Raw genomic sequence first — 18,776 nt, forward strand, 5'->3', positions numbered from 1 at the left:
ACCTTTTTCCTGTCTCTCAGAAGATGCCACAAAAACAAATTATTTCTTCAAAAAAAAGTGATCACAGGGAGCAAAAAAACCCTACAGAAGTCATAGTGTTACGGACCTATAGAGGAATAATATTTTATTTAGGGGGAACCGTGTAAAACTCCAAATGTAGAAATAAAATTGGTCAAAATGACATTTTCATTTATTCCTCACAGAAAAAAAATGACCTGTTTAAAACACGTGAATATTAAATAAAATGGGGAACAATTATTTTCAAGCCGGGGTGCATGGGTTACAGTGTAAAGGGTCATGGACGGTCATAGTCTACAGAACTACAAGTCCCAGCAGACTCGCCCTAGTCACACATGGTAGGGGTAGTAGTGCCTTCTCCACCACAGCTACAGCTCCCTACAGCCGCCACTCACCCAGCGTCTCCGCCGTCTCCACAGCATCAATCTTCTTCTAGAATAGAGAATTTTAAACTCCGTCACTCCCGCCTGAGCATAACACTGACGGGAAGCCGATTAGACCAAAGTAATGCGCAAAGCGGAACGAAAGAGCGCGCATGCGTAGTGAAGTTAGCGTTCAGCCGGGTGTGCGCCGAATAGCCCCTCCTCCTCGGGTAGGACCCCAGCCTGGCTGGAAGATGGCGGCGCCCAGCGAGCAGGTGGCAGCCGGTGATTTTGGGGCATGGTTGGACGAGAGGCTGGAAGCGCTGGGGATGGATCCTGAAGTGTACCCGGCTTACATCACAGGGGTGCTGCGGGAGGAGGAGAACCCCGAGGAGAGGGACGAGGCGCTCCGTGGAATCCTGTCCGCTTTCCTGGTGAGCCCCGGGGTCCAGATGTGAGGCTTCGCTACCCGTGGAGTCTCACACTGGTCACCTTATTAGGAGCCCTCTGCCTGCCACCATCATGTACAGGTTTACTGCTCCTGTCCTTCCAGGACTACAAGTACCAGCACTGTATACCTCATCTCTTTCACCAATCCCAGTCATATGGGCGGTGTCTGTCCCAGTCCAGGACTACCCATCTGACAGTAGATTTAAGGGGTTCTCTGGAAAAATCCTTGGGGACAAAGGTGGAAAAAACAGAACCATAAAATAGTGTCATTCCCCTGCTTCTGCTTGAGGTTGGCACTTCTGTTGTTCGGCCCCCGCATTTGTCTGGAGATGCGGAGGGGGCATGGAACCCAATCCGTGGTCCCCTTCCTCTGGTACCAGCAGGCCCCCAACAGTTTTTTTAGAATTCATGAAAATCCTCTTTAAATAAAATCTACCATCAAAATCCATCATGATAAAACGGGAAAACTTACTCATATCTCCAGGAACTGTGACTCTGGTAATTTTGATTATATTTGTTATCCATGGCCTCCTTCCTTCTAAAATCAACTTTTTAAATGATGACAATGAGCCTGCTGATTCACAGACTGTTACAATGAGCAGATCATGTCTTTCCCTCCTACTGCCTGTGTGATCTACAGGCAGCAGGGGAGACCTGCTCTGCCCTTTGTAACTGCCTGTGAAGCTACAGCTCCGAGGGCCTTTGGAAACAAGCACCAGAGCCTTTCAGTCTCAGTAGCAGTAATCATAATAGTTAATAATAAGATTTTAGAAGGAAGAAGGCCATGGATAACATGTATAAGAGGATTACCACAGTCATGGGGCATGGATCTATATTTTGATGGTAGATTTCCTTTTAAGATGTTGTAACAAATATTTATCCACAGATTTGGATATCAATTTGATCAGCAAGGGCCTCCTTCTCCTTTAGACCAATCACTAGAACGGGTCCCCCAACAATCAGTAGTTTGTGTCCTGGTGCTGTATTCAATTGTATGTAAGAGTTGGAAATTGCAGATCATATTGTTGTCTCACTCACAGAGACAGCAGGGACGTTTATCAGGACTCCAGTTTTCTCGGGTGCAAGCCCTGATATATTAGCAATTATTACATGACTAGTAATTACAATCGTTTCCCCCTCCTCACCAAGGGGGTGTGAAGGAGGGTCCAGCCCAGGGCGGAGTGGGCCAAGGTGGGATATTTCTGCCCCACGCCTGCATACTCCCTACATCCAGCAATCTTTCATGTGTGAAAGTTTGCAGGGTGCTGCAGAGTTTTGCGCGAGGTATGTTCGCCGGCGTATGATAAATGTCCCCCAGTGAGTGGAAGTGCTGGAGATAGCTGAGTGCTGTGCTCAGCAATGGCTGACATTACCATACAATTGATTGGAATGGCAGGAAGCTTTCACAACCTGCTGGGAACTGAAATTGTCTGGATTGCTGGTGGTCCAGTTCTCATGATCTTGTGGGTCCCAGCAGTCAGACCCCTCACTGATCAACTTGTTATCCCATATCCCATGTTTATCCTGTTGATCATTTAAATAGTGTATACAAGTCCTTTAAGATGGTTTCATGGTAGTTTTAGTAGGCTCTTCTGTCTGACAAGTAATCCTGGAATTGAGCAGACAGTCAGGCACCAGCCACCTGACAGTAGAGATCCAAAAATAATGACATTGACTGCTTGGGAAGGGTGGAGGCTAGACTGGAAATTTTAACTATGCCAGAATCAGGGGAATGGCGTCTATTTAAGGATGCAAAGCGTTGGAGGTGATGAAAGGTGTTCTCCTTGTGTTTGTGGCAGATTTATCGAAACTTAATGAAAGGTGAAGTTAGTTACTCTTGGATTACATTCAGATTCCTCCTATACATGTCTTCCATGTTTCCATTGCTTAGATTAGTGTTAGTTGTGAGTATTCCATGGAAATAAAGTTACCCAGTCACTGGAGTTCACAGTGCATTGTCCAACTATAATGCACCATGCGGCAAAAGATTGTGTGTCCGAATTTATGAATGTGTTGCTTCCCCGTTTAGGTCCGCCGGAGTAAGTGCTAAGGCTTGCGACACAATTTGAAAGTTAAATCCTGCACTCAGTCCGATCATCCGACGGCACACCAAGCCACTTAAATTTTGTCAAATGGAAGCCAGTGCAGCTGCGTCAAAAAAAGGGTTGCACGTGACACAATCGCAGCGAACCCACTACTTAGATACCTGTGCGAGCAGTTATAACATTGAAGAAAGGGCACAGTCCGAAAAAAGTGTGGCGCAAAGCCCTTAATAAATGCGCCCCTTTGTGTCTTTCAATATCCCATGTCTGTTATATGGGTGGAAAACTGGGACACTCCCTTGAAAATGTCAGGATTGTTGTTCCAACTTTTCCTAGTTTTAAAGAATTCCCCAACCCCCATTACTGAGACTGCCTAAGGCTAAACCTGAGTAACCATCACATGTGCAGTGTTTAATGTTTAATCCTTAACCCAGCACAAATCTGAACATGAAGGATTAGATTCCCTTCACTGGCATCACGGGGTTGTCTGGAAGTTAAAAAAAAAACATGACTGCTCTCTTCCAAAACCTGTCACCCCTGATCATGGTTGGAAGCAGTATTGCAGCTCAGCTGTATTGAGTTGAATAGATCTTAGATGCAATATTCCTAATGCATAGGATAGGGTTAATTTCCTGATCCCCATTCTGCCAGTGTGGCACCTAGGCACTGTGTATAGGCATGGATTGTCATTGTGTGTGCTTGGTTGCAGTGTCTGGTCTCCCCCTTAGATGTGGTGCCCATCTGCATAGCTTATACATTACTGTTTTCTCATTCACCAGGAGGAAGACTCCATAGAAGAAGTCTGTATAGAGATTGTCACCAAGTGGTGTGAAGCGGAGAAGACAAGTAGAAGCCAGGCTAAAGCAGAAGGTAATTTTCCATACATGACACGGTTTCCTCCGGGGAATCACTTCTATTACACTTCTATTATCTATTATGTAATTAATATTTCTGGACAGTACCGCTGATTGTGATGGGTCAATAAACAAGCCCCTCTGTAACTATACATTTATCCCTCAATCCATAGATGGGGGATGAATATTACTAATGGCTTACAGAGGGCTAGTGTTACCTGTGCTCCATCCCATATGGATTGTTCTCCTGAGTGGTACCAGTCCTTATTTCCAAATCTAATGCCTGCTGATATTTTCAAATTAAGAGACAGGGCAGTATGGCCTCCTAGGTAGTTGTATGATACCCAAAACTTCTTACTTCATCTAAATAAAGCATCATTTCATTTATACAGCAGAGTGGAATGGCGCCACCATCTGTATGTCTATAGCTATAACAGGAGAGGGTCCCATTGGTCAGACCTGTGGTCTTTTTGGGTACTTTCTAATTGTTTAGTTATACGAATTAATGTGTTAGATTAACACACATGGGATACAGCAGGTAAAAGCTACCACCCATTTTATAGGGTTAATGGTGAATAGTGTTGTGTAAGTTGGGACACAACACCTGAAGATGTTTGTAAATTGTGATGTTTCCGTGTTCCTTTACTGACACCGCATCCTTCTGAAGCCGTTGTCACATTAATCAGGGATTGTAGAAGAATCCGGTAAAGCTGGGTGTGCGCAGTAGCTCCATCTCTGCGATAGTGATGTGATTAGGTGTCTCCTGAGAATTTTATTAGAACAAGACAACACATTTGGACATCAGAACATTGTGTTCTTCAATAAGGAGGATATAGGGGCAGCACGTGGCTTAGTGGTTAGCATTACAGCCTTGCAACGCTGGGAACCTGGGTTCAAGTCTCAGGTCAACATCTGCAAAGAGTTTGTATGTTCTCTCTCTGTTTGCATAGGTTTCCTCCCACACACCAAAACATACTGGAAGGTTGATTAGATTGTGAGCCCCATAGGGACAGGGACCAATTTGGCAAGCTCTGTGCAGCGCTGCGTAATCTGTGTGTGGTATATAAATAAAGGAATTATTATCGTTAACACCCAGCTTTTTTTTTGTTTTCTCTTTTAGATGAGGTGGAAGCTCTAACCAGTATGATAGGAAAACAGGCACAAATTGTGGTTAAGCCTAAAGAAGTGTCTGAAGAAGAGCAGCGGAGAAAGGCAGCCCTCCTGGCACAATATGCCAATGTCACAGATGATGAAGAATATCCTTTACATTCACCGCACTGGAGGGTCTACGTAGGGTCTATGTAGTAGCATAAATGGACTATATGACGTGAGGTGCGTCAGGTGACTGTCATGACTACAGGCCATTCCCTATGAGTAGAAGCTGGCGGGAAGATGCTATTGGTTTATTACAGTCCCTGCCATGCACATATAAACTAGCCAAAACCCATCCGCCTCTCGGCCCATTGATCACCATAGGTCTTAGAGAGACTCAGATTGGCCTTGAAGTGAATCACAATAGATGGTTCGTCGCCGGCAATTGAGGCCAATACGTCAAGTTCCAATGAAAATAGACAAAAATACTAAAAAAAAATGCTACAGTAAAATGTTTTATCACCTTATTAGGGTGAGGGTTGTTGTGCACTCTGTGGAAGGCTACATCCACACGATGTATGCCCGCTGTACAGTAGTACGGCGGGCATACATCGGCGCCGCTCACCCCTGCCCTTCTCCATAGGAATATATGGCGCACGGTGCCGTATTCTGGAGAAAGATAGGACATGTTCTATCTTCCTATGGGGTTCGGAGCAGTATGGTGCTGCACGTGCGAACATTGCCGTCTTTGGGGGACGTATATCGGCCGTATACACGTGTCCCATATGGCGGTGTGAATGTAGCCTAAAACAAAAAGAAAGCTTTTATTTTTGCTGTTCTTTGACCTATCACTATGGCAAGGGATGTATATTCTGTCGATTTGTTGATAGGAGAAAGGGGAACATGCATGAGTATTGTAGGTTTATGAATATTTAATTACATGTTATTTCCTTAATTAATGATACTGCAGATGAAGAAGAGGACACTGCAAGCTCTGCACAGGGCAATGATAAATGTATCCTGAATCTATCTAGAGATTACAGTGTGTGTGCATGTGTATCTCCTGTTGTAGACAGATGAGAGTACAGATGTCATGGTTGTTACATGAACCAGTAACAAAAAGCCAAGAAGCTCGTCCAGGTTTCTGTCACACCAGTATTTATTGGTCTACTGTATTCAAAGAAAAAAATAGGTGTTGTAGGTTTTATCTACTTATTTCAGCAAATATATACTTCACTGTATAGCTATATGTAGCATGCACCATAGCCTTGTATACCTCCAGTATAGGCTCCAGATGTTAGGTGGATAGAGCTTTAAAATAACTAATCTTCCGGTGACCACATGCATTAGATATAGTTTGTCTTAGCAGTATGGTAATAATTCATCAGGTGAGAGATCCACTATAAAGGTATAAAGCAATGCCGGGGTAAATGGTTGTACAGCAAAACATCTTTGAGATAACACATTCTAGAGGAGCTGGGTGGGTTAAAGGAGACAGTATATTAAAGGAGGAACCTAAAATTAAAATTCTGGTCTGTATAAGGGGGTGATCTTTATGAGAGGTTTTACTGTACTACTTGGGTAACAGCTCTAGCAGTCTGCAGGATATACACCACATCTGTCACATTAGCATGGTGGGAGGTGACTAGGCAGCAAGGAAAGGTCACCTATAAATTGTTATATAGCCAGTGTGATCACTCGCCTAGCTGAGCCTGCAAATCTTCTAAACTTTTGACAAATTGCATAAATCAATATGGCAGACAATAGTAAACTTTGTAATATATTTTACTATAGAAATCTATTCCTGTGCCCTTCTTTTTCCTCTGCCTTTCTTCCTTATTTAAGCAGTTTGTATAACTCCGCTTTCTGCCCTGTATCCTCTGACAGCTGAGAGATAAAGGAATGTAGTAAAATGTTTGACACAACTCTTTAGACTGTCCCTGGATAGTCAAATCTCTTCAGAGAGCTGAATCGATAAGTGAAATATGCTCAAGGTTCTAAAGAGTTAATTTTTCTTTCTTTCTTTCTCATCTCTCTTCAGATACACTCCTCACTACAGGCAATAGAAGGAGCATAGAAAGGCAGAGAAGCTATTGTACAGCAGTACAACTATTCACTTATTATTCCTTTATTTTGTGCCTATAAAAGTTTCACAGTCCATTTGTAAAATTTTCTTCATTTTCTATAACTGTGCCTCCAGCTTCCTGACTGACCAGGGGCAATGCTTTCTCTTCAGGTGAACTAACTGCTCTGCTACCTCATTCCTGCCTCAGAAATGAGACACTGGGGCGTGCAATCCTAGAAATAGGCATTGGCACATGGCCAAGAATTGGCAGTTTCCTCCGCTACTCAGCCTCCATGACAAGTGGGCATGGTTGTTGGCGAAGTGGACTGAACGGGCACAGGTTATGGCACAATTGTATGCAAGGTTCAGCCCGGCATAGAACTTCCACACCGGCGCAGCACAGCCGGAACCACCTGATAAATCAGACAGCAACATTCTACACTGGCGCACTTGGCGCCAGTGTATGATAAATGTGCCCCACTGGCTGTGTGACTGCTGAAGAAAATTTCTGAAGGAGGCAATATGAGGGACATAATTTCTCTTATGAGTCAGCATCTCTATCAACTCCATCATTCCCCCCTCCCTCAGCGTCTCTAGCAAGAAGCTGGAGGCACGGCTGAGCTGGAAAAACACAAATTTGCTGCTGTTGTACTGCTGTATTATAGCAGTTCTCAAACATATTTAGTGTGGGATGGTTAAATGAAGTATATTACAAAGTTTACTATTATCTGCACTACTAATTTCTGCAATTAAAAATAATTAGCTTCACAGGTTACCTATGTAGCGCATTTTATGTTTTTTGATAACTGTTGAGGATCTTTAACTATAATTTGAAGCTCTTTTCAAGAACACCAATATGGAAGACCTTGTGAATGCCAGGAAACACGAACGTGATGCAATGCGGGAGGCATCTCAAAAGAAGAAAGAACAGGACAAGCAGCAACGGGATAAAGACAAGCAAGCCAAGCAGGAGCGTAAAGAAAAGGAGAAGAAACGCACACAAAAGGGAGAGCGCAAGCGATAAATCCCTGGTGTCACAGACTTTTACTAAGGGCTGGGTGCAAAAGCTATATTGGACATCTATAACATATCAAGGTCCTTCCAGTGGAATTACTTGTGGTTCTAACTTCCAGCTGAGAATAATTTGTGTAATCAACATAACTGAGAGTCAATGCTGCATTAAACCGCCAAATAACAACATAACATTGCTGAAAATGAACTATCGCTCTCCCGTCTCCTGCCAAGACCATTTGGCGCATCTTGCAGGAGAGGTGTAGGGTAGACATGTTTAATGGCGGATTTCACTCCTTTGCACTGAAGATATTTATACATTTGTAAATGAAATAAAATGCTGCCCGGCATACTAAATTGTATACATGGATGGAGCGGTTATTTAGCTGATAAAATCATGGGTGTACAATAGAATGCGTTTTCACAAGACAAAAATGGATGTGGATTTTCAGACAGAAAATCAAATTCTGTGGCAAAATATTCATCAGCTTTTGCGATGTGGATTTTGATTATATTTTATCAGTTCTGGAATATAGGGCTTGTGTATAAAAAAAACAAAAAAAAAACAGTTCCCAAATCTTGCGGGAACACACCATTTTTGATGTGTAATAGGTGTAGTTATCATGTTATATCTATATTTGTTTGTACTTTTATTTACTGAATTGACCTAAATCCTCGTGACCTTTCCCTTTAAAGTGTAAATGGAAAGTTATGATTTTACCAAATTGTATGAGATTCCCCCTTTTAAAACAAACAGAGCGATGCCTACTTTGTGCAGCTCACCACTTTTCTTTCCAAAGTTCTGGCATTTTCTGTTATGAAAGGGTTTGACAAAAGTCAAACAAAGGATGTATATGGTGACAGCCTGGCAACTTTCATGACATGGAGGAGCAGGGAACATGTAATAAGTGGAGGAAATGATAAACCTTAGTGCTCACACAGCACAGGCTATCTGCACAGAGCTGATATTGACGATGACAAGATGGGGGAAGCGAGCAGCATGAGGTGCAGAGAGACAGAGAAAGTTCTGTAAAATCACAGACTCTGATGTAGCGACTGATAGGGAACATCTGTATCTACAGTCTTGAACGCATCCAGCTCTAGTACATGCACAGAGAGAGCTATGTCCTATGACTTCCTTCTCTGTGAGCAGGGAGCAGCGGCCCCTAGCAAGAGTCCGTAGATTTGTTTATACTACAGACTCCAGGGCTTGTAAGCACAGGCAGAGGAAGCAGCCATTGCAGCACTCCGATCTCCAACCTGAGGGGTATAGCAAATACACTGCTGCATACAGGTAACAAAGATAATAGGCAATGTTGATTTATGGATCCCAGAGCTTACCCTCAGCAGCACAATGACAGATTCTGTCTCCGTCAGTGTGCATGTCTGCCTGTGCCTCTTACATCAGTATGGCAGTCTATTACTTTGAACAAGTGAGCAGATGATCGCTTGTTCAAGTTCCAGAGTGAGCGGGACAGTAAAAATTTTATTCTACAAAAAATAAAAAAGTCCCCTAAAATGACCAAACCCCTACACACAAAAAGTGAAAATCACCACACAAACGGTACATATAATATTTTGCCACGTCTGTAACAACCTGTAAAAAAATTGAAAATTACTAAACCTGTACAGTGAACAAAGGAAAAAAATATATATAAACGCCAAATTGAGCGTTGGCTAATTGGAGCATTTTGGGGCTGAAAACCAAGGTTTTATTTCCTATCTACTACATCCAGCGGCACCATTTTGGTTTGGGATCGCTGGAGAGAGGAGCTTAACGTTACTGTTACACAAAAATTACACTGTCTGATCCCTATCTGTTCCCTCCTGCGCCCTGTATACTTTTTAATGCGCTGTGTTAGCGTTGTTCTGCACTGGGCAGACTTTTCTGTGTGAATAGCGCTGCACAGTATCTTTAGTGGTAGTGGTTGGAGCATCTTGGGGCAAGCTAGGTGCATTTGCATGGTGCACATAGGGTTTAGTTTTTTTCTCCCAGTGCGCCCGTAGGTGTACCTGTAGTTTGGTGCACATTACCTAATACTTCTAGTGCACATTTTCTTATTTTTATGTGTACAATGTCTCAGAAGACGTACACAGTGTTGGAGGCATACAACATACTGGTCTCTGACACAGAGTCAGCTAGTGGGGATGATGTCCCCTTTTACCTCTCCTCTTCCTCATCTTCCAGAGATCCAAAAGAACTCACCAAGAGGTCTCTGTAGGGTTAATGCTGGAGAAGTTCCTGGGACTTCTAGGGGAGAAGTGTCTGGGGCTTCCATTGACCCCACATAGGTAGCCCCAGATAATTCTACCCCTCAGGTCGCAGACTTTTTGGGCCAACCTGGAATTAAATCTCTATGTTGCAGAGCATTTTGCCTAAAACCCCACTTCATTTTATGCACAACCCTACAGGTGGACCCCTGTCACTTCAGAAGAGATGGAGAAGTATTGGGGCATAATACTTCTTATGGGGCTAGTAAAGAAGCCATTAATCAGGGACTACTAGAGCACAGACATCCTGTACCACACCCCGATGTGCCGCATGGTGATGAGCAGGATGCACTTTGAAGCCATCCACAAGTTTTTGCATTACACTGACAACACACAATGCCCACCCAGAGATGACCCCAGTTATGATTGTTTGTTTCGGAGCAGGCCCATATTAGATCATTTTAGTGTCAAGTTTGCACAGGCATATACCCCAGGGAAACGTGGCCATAGACGAGTCCCTGGTACATATTAAAGGGAGACTTCAATTCTGCCAGTACCTGCCCAATAAGAGGGCAAGGTATGACGTGAAGATCTATAAGCTGTGAGAAAGTACATCAGGGTATATGAAGGAAAGGACTCCACTATAGCACCCCCAGAACATCCCCCTTTTGGGTGGTACAGGGAAGATAGTGTGGGATTTGTTGCACCCATTGCTGGACAAGGGCTAACACCTCTACCTGGGCAATTTCTACACCAGCGCTACCCTGTTCGAGTGCCTGGCTTCCAAAAAAACTGCGGAATCAGAGAGGTCTCCCTAAGTCACAGAAGCGACTCTGTATTGTGTATGCAATACATGGGCACACCAGCTCCCCTGTCCGAGTATGAGGTACCAGTATAGAAACCCCCCAAACCTGACTGCATACTGGATTATAATAAGTACATGGGAGGAGTGAACTTGTCAGACCAGGTGCTTCAGCCATGCGGAAGTTGAGGGTGTGGTACAAGAAGGTGGCCGTGGACATCATGCAGATGGCATTGTATAATTCTTGCATGTTATATTGATATGCAGGCCAGAGGGGAACTTTTCTGGAATTTCAGGATGTTTTTTTTTGGAGACCAGGAAGCGGGGAGTGCCAGCAGGAAGGACACCATTTACCATTGTGAAACATGCCCAGAAAAACCAGGACTATGTATGAAAGATGCTTCCGTTTTTATTACACATCCCTGGATCTTTAGATGTAGATTTTACCCTGATGTTCTATGCACAGCTTATACATCATGCCGCACCTTCCCTGCTGTGTGCCTAGCCTGTAGATTATTGTCCCATCAGGGGTATTGCCTTACAATGGTGAACACATCATGATTTTTGGGGGTTTGTCTCCTGTGACGTGTTTGTGCCTCCTGGCACAATATGACATAATGGATATTTTTTACTATGCACTATTATGCATTTTATTTGGGGCCCACCTGTGGGGTTAAAATACTAACTATACCCCTGGGATTAATTCATGTAGGGCTGTAGTTTCCAAAATGGGGTCAGATCTTAGGGGTTTCTACTGGTATGGCAATATAATGAAGACAAATAGTAAAAGGTTTCTACAAAAAAAATTTGTGGCATGACTTTTTGTCTAAAAAGTAGAACATCTGAAACTTTGATAATTGTAATTTTTTGTTCAAAGTTCTCTAAAATTAGTAACAAAGTAACTAATCAGTGAATTTATTCTACTAATATAAACTACAATGTCTCACGAAAAAAAACTCTGTCAAAATCACAAGGATATGTTAGTGTTGAGAAGTTACCACAGGAAGTCACACTGGTCAAATTTTTAAGCAAAAGTACTAAACCTTAACATACAAACAGGCTACGTCCTGAAGGGGATAAAACCACTTCCAATTAATTTTCATTTCGAACCTATGCATGGTTCTTACTCCTAGCCTCCTATGCAAACATTACACACAGTACTGTAAGGGACTGTAGTATTTTTAAGGGTGCAGTGTGATGCACGGAGATAAAAACATCTGGCGGCAAATTCTACAAAGTTCACTTCCTGATAAAGCAGATAGTGACATCTAGTACCTTACAGATGACCAACGTCGGTGTCACTGACTGACTCTAGTGTGTGGGACAGCATCAGCATGGGTAGTGTCAGCCACTGTGCGTCAGTTATCTGGTGACGCTGTGTGGGGATGTTCTCAAGTAGTAATATTGTCAGCAATGTTTGCTCAAGTTCCAAACCAATTTTTAAAAAGCAAGTACAGATGGTTGAATATGGCAGTACATCATGGGTGGGCTGCTGGGGGAGGAGGAGAGTGCCATTTAAAATTTTGCCTAAGGCAGCAAAAAGGCTATAAGTTGCATGGGCAGTTAAGTTGAACAAAGGTTTAATATTAAAGGGGTATTACAGGAATCGGCATAATTCATGTACAAATGGGTCTTAAAAATATAAGCTAATATGTAATTAGTTGTTATTTAAAATTTTTCTCCCCTCAGCAGTAAAGTGCTGATGACATACACTGTAATGAAGAATTAAAATGCTACTGGCCCTTTAATCAGTCCATTGATTTCCTCCACGCGGAGAAGACACAGGACAGAAGATGGCCGCTGGGCACATGTTCACATCACATGTCCTGCACCTGCCTGGTCATGTGATCATCACTATGTTTGGCTGTAGTGGGTTGGTTACAGTGCATCCAGTATGGCCAGTGTTGTGGTGAGACATCATCTCAGTGAGGGAATGTGCAGTGATGGCAGTTAGACATCATTACTGTGGTAACAGAGCAAGAAAATCTGTTAAATCATCACTGAGAGCAGAGCAAAGAGGGAGGAGGAGTTACTGAAAACTAAAGGATCATGGGACTTGTAGTTTCCAGTGGCAGCCATCTTGGTGATAACTCTGAAATACTTTAGAGAGGCCACAAAATGTTGTGAATCATAAAATCAAACTATTTAAGCTCCAGTTTGTGACTAATGACATTGAGTTTTGTTGTATTCAATTATTTATAGCATTATGGGTTTTTGTGTCAGACGTTCATATTCCCGGAATACCCCTTTAAAGGTTTATTGTGGAGACCTTTGATTTTACATCTGCCTCATATGATCTCACATCAGCAGAGGATGGTTTTGAACACAGTAGGAGGGGGAGGGAGTGCGCATTACTATCATTTTAAAATTTGATTTTAGAAGAAAGAAGGCCATGGATAACAAATGTCAAAAGATTAGCAGTCACAAAGCCAGGATCTATGAGTGCCACTGGTTTATCCATACTTGATTTTGATGGTAGATTTCCATTAAGTCCTGGACTGCCTTTATATGTTAGGGAGTGCAGGATTCCTTTAACCTAAAAATAAGTCAGACAGACATACTACATTGCAGTAACAATTGCATTTTTATTCCTTTTTCAGCATTCAACATGAAGTCACATGGAATAACCACTACTGTGCTCATCTACAACATAACGTGTTTGTCCAATGATCCAAGAAAACAGGGTCTATCTGAATAATGCAAATTAAAAGTCAGATTTATAAACTATGATCAAATCAAGTTAGACATACAGGGTTTTAGCTCTAAAGCTGTATCTGGTAACATCTATATTAGAAGAGGAGACTTCCAACAAATCTTTCCCCATTTCAGAAATCCAGCTATGCATGTGGAGTTGCATTATCTTCTGCTCACAGTGAACATATATTGTGCTGGCACAATGAAAATGTGTACAGCCAACCCTGCTAACAAAATGCCTTCCAATAACAAGTCTTCCCCTCACAAAGGAAAAAAAAAATAAAATCATGGAAACTTTCCAAATTCTGAAATAAAATCTGCAAAGGAGCCATCTGTTTTCAGATGACTCAAAAGCTCTATACTAAATCAGGAGGGCACAGGGCAGCCTGTCCATGATCTTACCACTGATGTCTAGAAAGTTGTACTGTAAACTATGGTCTAACTTCATGAACCACAATTTCCAATTGGTGTTGCTCAGGTTCATACAATTTATTAGGTGGTGGTTTTGATGCTTCTTAGTCCCCTCAGACAACAGCAAGCTATATAAAATGAACAAGTTTTTTTGGACAAGTCGTTTAGCCAACACTGCATTAAAAAGAGTCGGTCAAGTCCAAAATGCCCCTCAAATTAATAAATTGGCCACTTAAATTGGGATATTAAAAGAAAAAAAAAATACTTATATAATTATCTCTACATTACAGTTATACCAGATACCCAAATCAACCTGTGTTTTTAATAGGGTTTGCCAATTTGCATAAATTGCCTGACACAAGTAGAGGCACAAAATGTTAATGATGGATAAGGGGTTGCGATTCCGGAGGATAGCTGGTGACCTGCAGCTCTCAAGTCAAATCAGGCCTGCCCCCGATGCACTTGCAGGATGATTTGCAGATCTAAAAAAGATAGTTATGCTTTAAAAGGTTCCTTCACAATAGTATTTTGTAGTGGCAGAAACCTATTAGCCTGGTAAGCATTTTCGGGCTGAGTCACACCCTTTAAAGGGCCAATATACAGTGTGGCTTTGTGCTGCACACCATCATGTGTAAGCTTAGTCTTCAGAAGAGAGGAGCAGGAGGCCATTAAACCACCATCAGTTACAGAGCATATTGTCAGAATGTAGAAACCCTGCTTGTGATAAGCCAACAGGTAAGTCGTCATGTCTGCTTACCCAGGAAGGTTATTAGTCAGAATTCTGATTATTAATTTAAAAACCGGTAAAATGCTATTTTGCATGCACTGCAATAATAGAGGGTTATTTATTGCATGCAAAATATAAGCATGGTTTTCTGAATCCGCATTACTTTTCAGTATTATCTAAAATGGGTTGAAATCTCAAATTTATCAACTCTGTTTTAAGAATGTGAATAAATAAATACTTTGATCCTTTAAATACATCTCTATGATGGGCCACAATATTTCTGTTTGCTTCCATGTACACAGACAACTGAACTTCAGTCCAGAGAACAGATGACAAATACAAAATTATCATTTTTAACAAAATGCAAAGAACAAAAAAAAAAAAAAAAAACAGTGGAACAAACCACATTTCAGCTTTCAGACGCACGCTAGGAAAATAAATGATCTTACTGCTTATTGTCTGCAGTAAATGAAATAGATAATGTATCTTGACTATTTGAATGCAGCAAACATCTGCCAAGGAAGCTTGTCTGAAGCGGAGGTGGAAAAAACCTGCCAGAATAGGAACCGAATTAAAGATTCATATAAGGTTGTCATTGTTTGGTCTGCTGTTATTTTTCCTTAGGGCAAAGCAAAATTATACTAATTTTCATGGCTGGAAAGCACCAAAAACAAAAACTCATGCCTGAGCTGGAATTTTGTTATCTGCATTCGGTCAAAGTAGTAAATTCCTAATGTACTTAATTATTGAAAAAAAACAAAAACCTCCCTTACTTATAAAAACAAAGAAGAACAAATGGCTTTCATCCATCTTGACAAACAAATTTAACTTAAAAAAACAAAAATAACACATTAAAAAGATCAGCTGGATTCCCGATGCACCCCCTTTCCACCATCTTTGCCAATTTTCCATAACATTTTGCCTCTTCTACTGCCACTGGGCCAGGCTTCAGGGATTGAGGTGGTATATAATCAGCATTACTAAATGTACTCTATATGCCAAATAGAGAGATAAAAACACTATAAATGAATAGAATCTAATCAGAATACCAAAGATGGCATAACTGGGGAAGCAGTAGGAGTCCAGGTAATGTTATTCACTTCATTAAGATACTCTGTTCGGATATTGATACTTCCCAATAGTTTACAGAAGTAGTGCCCGCTCTACTTCTTCAGTATTCTGTGCAGTTTGTGACTTGGGCAGAGTCATCTGCAAGGCACACCACAACGCTGTTCGGGCCTTACGTGTTGCTACAGCCATTTCTCTAATAGAAGAGGCAAGGATGACGACATCTAGTATGAAAGGAGGAAATAATTAATGTTTTTTTCTGCTGTTTATTTTATGGATGTCTGATAATCAAAGCTGTTTCAAGCTTACCCCTCTCATCAATATGGCGAAGTCTCCCATGCTTCTGCTGATGATTTGATGTATTAATAATCTCAATTTTACGTTGGGCTTGGACAATGTGAATGGCCTCTAAGCAACGGTCGAGTGCAGTGGAGATGTTTGCATGCAGTGGAGAGCTCCGGAAGCGTTCCATTTTACCTAGCAGAGTAACCACCTTGTGCAAAGATAATACAATATTAGAGGCAACATCTAAGGACATAAATAATGAGAAAGTAGTAAAGCTTTTAGAAAACAACCACTGAAATAATACGAATTTGCGTGGTTACCAGTAAAATCCCATTCTTCTTGTTCAATTGGAAGAGACAGCATCATGTATATAGGCCACGACTACCACTCGATACGCATAAGCCCAGAATCTACTCCTTGCAATGATCAAAATTAAGCACAGATAAACCTTGGGCACCAACTCCTAGATCCAGGCACTGTTACAGTGGTTATATTCTTATATTAGTTATCCAAGGCCTCCTTTTTTTTCCATAAATCAATTTTTAATATTATGCCAATGACCCAGAAGGGGTCCTGGGGCAGTTTCCTTAGCCCCTCCATGCTGCAGATTCACAGGCTGTTAAAGTGTGCACGGAACACTTCCTCTCCCACTGTGTGCTGAAACTTCCTTTGTTGTAGTAGGGTTACATCAGGTGGGGGTCAATGCTGAGGGAGCAGAAGCCTGTGAAGGTTGCAGGCTCATTTTAGAAGGAAGGAAACCATAATACATGTTAGAGATAACACATTTAAGAAGATAACACCAGACAGAGGGAGGAGGGAAAGGGGGGTTAGGCAAGACATCTTCTGCCCATTGTAAGAGTCTGTGATGCTGCAGCAATAAGGATCTCTGTAAACACCCACCAGAGCCCCACAGACTCATTAGTGTTATTTTAAAAGTTTATTTTAGAAGGAAAGAGGCAATAAGATTACCACAGTCACGGTGCCTGGATCTATGAGTAAGTGTCCCTGGTTTATACATGCTTGGTTCTGATGGTAGATCACCTTCATACGGCTTGCCTGTAGTACAGCACGGTATCCCCTTCCATCTTGCCAGCTTAGCATGTGGTATTGGATTGAAAAGCAGATTTTGAGCTGTGCCGTTTGTTTTGTTGCACTAAAAGGCTGACACTGGGTTACAATAAAAAGAGTAAGGCCTCTTCCACACTAGCGTTGCGTTTCACGTCAGGGTGCAATGCGTGAAAAACTGACGTTTTTGGCTGCGTTTTTGTTCCATTTTTCCTTGGAGTAATTAGCGTTTTTGCGTTTTTCACGCGCGTGTTGTTAGCGGGTTTTTTGCGTTTTCGGCGCATTTTTCCCGCGCGCGTCAATGGGAGACTCAAGCATTTTTCAAAGGGACCATGGTTTGGGATTAAAATGTGTTATTTAATTGAAAAATAATGTCTTCTGATAAGTTGCAAACATCTGCGATCTATTCTTCACTGTTCCCCGTGTATATTATCTCCCGACAAGTTAGCAGATGTGAAGAACAGTGACCACAGGATCATTTAAGAGAAAAACACAGTGCAGAATAGATTACAGATGTTCGGCACATCTGCTTACTTGTCGGGAGATATACGCGCGGAACGGTGCGGCCAAAATAGCATGTGAAGAACAATATATATGTGTGTGAAGAAGAAATTGCAGATGTTTAAATACATCTGCAATGTGTTCTTCACACATATATATTGTTCTTCACATGCTATTTTGGCCGCACCGTTCCGCGCGTATCTCCCGACAAGTAAGCAGATGTGCCGAACATCTGTAATCTATTCTGCACTGTGTTCTGCACTGTGTTTTTCTCTTAAATGATCCTGTGGTCACCGTTTTCACTGTGTTCACTGGTTTTATTCTATTCTTCACTGTTCTTCACTGTGTTTTTTTAATTAAATGATCGTTCGCGAGCAGGGGAAATACTGTTATTCTGGTCACCTAGCAACCCTTACGTTTAAAACGCATTGCACTCGCATTGCACTTGCAATGATTGCGAGTGCAATGCGTTCTTGATGCATCTCCATAGACTTGAATGGGGCGTGAAAAACGCGCGTGACTCGCAAAAATAGAGCATGCTGCGATTTTGACGCGCGTGCAAACGAACGCAAGCACGCGCATGCAAAACAACGCTAATGAAGAAAGACCCATTGAATACAATGGGACAGAGTGCAATGCAAGTTCTGCGCGTCAAATGCACGCGCAGAACTCGCGCATGAAAAACGCCAGTGTAGAAGGGGCTTTAGTCTCACCTAAGAGCTACATCCTCTACACAGACATAAGGCTACCCAGCTTTGTGCAAAAAGCAGCAAGAAGAAATACACGAGTCACCAATATGTTCTGGACCTGGGAAACTGAACATCTTGAGATGGGCAACATTACATTAAATGGTGGGATCTGCATCTTTATGCCCCAAAATATTCCAAGGAATGAACAAAAGAGCCTTCTACTGATTCCATTCTGGTTATAAGGCTCTATAGAGGGTCATTAAATAGATAGAATTTGGTGAATGGACCTAGGCCTAGATAGCAGTAGAAACACTCAACAACTAGTGGACCTAGATGACAAACAGATGGGGTACTGGTCAACCTCTGAATTGCATTGGCATGTCACTCATTTGCTTCTGATCTGCAGTGGAAGTTTCCCTTCTCATGCCA

At 42.1% G+C, this 18,776-nt stretch overlaps 3 protein-coding genes across 9 annotated transcripts in view; 1 reads left to right on the plus strand and 2 right to left on the minus strand.

The window, feature by feature from the left end:
• The window catches only part of DBF4B (DBF4B-CDC7 kinase regulatory subunit), a 24,570-nt gene extending 23,991 nt beyond the window's left edge, over positions 1-579 (minus strand). Inside the window, exon 1 of the mRNA XM_072111225.1 lies at positions 414-579. The gene's annotated coding sequence lies outside the window, so the exon portion shown is untranslated. The remainder of the gene's footprint in view (positions 1-413) is intronic.
• On the plus strand, positions 535-8,256 carry CCDC43 (coiled-coil domain containing 43). The gene is made up of 5 exons (XM_072111226.1): positions 535-814; positions 3,652-3,742; positions 4,847-4,982; positions 5,784-5,833; positions 7,720-8,256. Exons 1-5 carry the CDS (start codon positions 554-556, stop codon positions 7,905-7,907), a joined length of 726 nt encoding a protein of 241 aa, XP_071967327.1. The 5' UTR covers positions 535-553; the 3' UTR covers positions 7,908-8,256.
• Positions 8,257-13,211: 4,955 nt separating this feature from the next.
• The window catches only part of MEIOC (meiosis specific with coiled-coil domain), a 34,862-nt gene continuing 29,297 nt past the window's right edge, over positions 13,212-18,776 (minus strand). For 4 of the 7 annotated variants that reach the window (XM_072111233.1, XM_072111232.1, XM_072111231.1 and 1 more), the window contains exons 7-8: positions 16,117-16,300; positions 13,212-16,031 (exon numbers count right to left, since the gene is read on the minus strand). In XM_072111233.1, coding sequence (XP_071967334.1) covers positions 15,883-16,031; positions 16,117-16,300 — 333 coding nt within the window. In that variant the 3' untranslated portion in view covers positions 13,212-15,882. The remainder of the gene's footprint in view (positions 16,032-16,116; positions 16,301-18,776) is intronic. The other 3 variants (XM_072111230.1, XM_072111229.1, XM_072111228.1) reach the window with 1 other exon arrangement.

This window comes from Engystomops pustulosus, chromosome 6, assembly GCF_040894005.1.
Source record: "Engystomops pustulosus chromosome 6, aEngPut4.maternal, whole genome shotgun sequence".
In the NCBI taxonomy this organism is placed as follows: domain Eukaryota; kingdom Metazoa; phylum Chordata; class Amphibia; order Anura; family Leptodactylidae; genus Engystomops; species Engystomops pustulosus.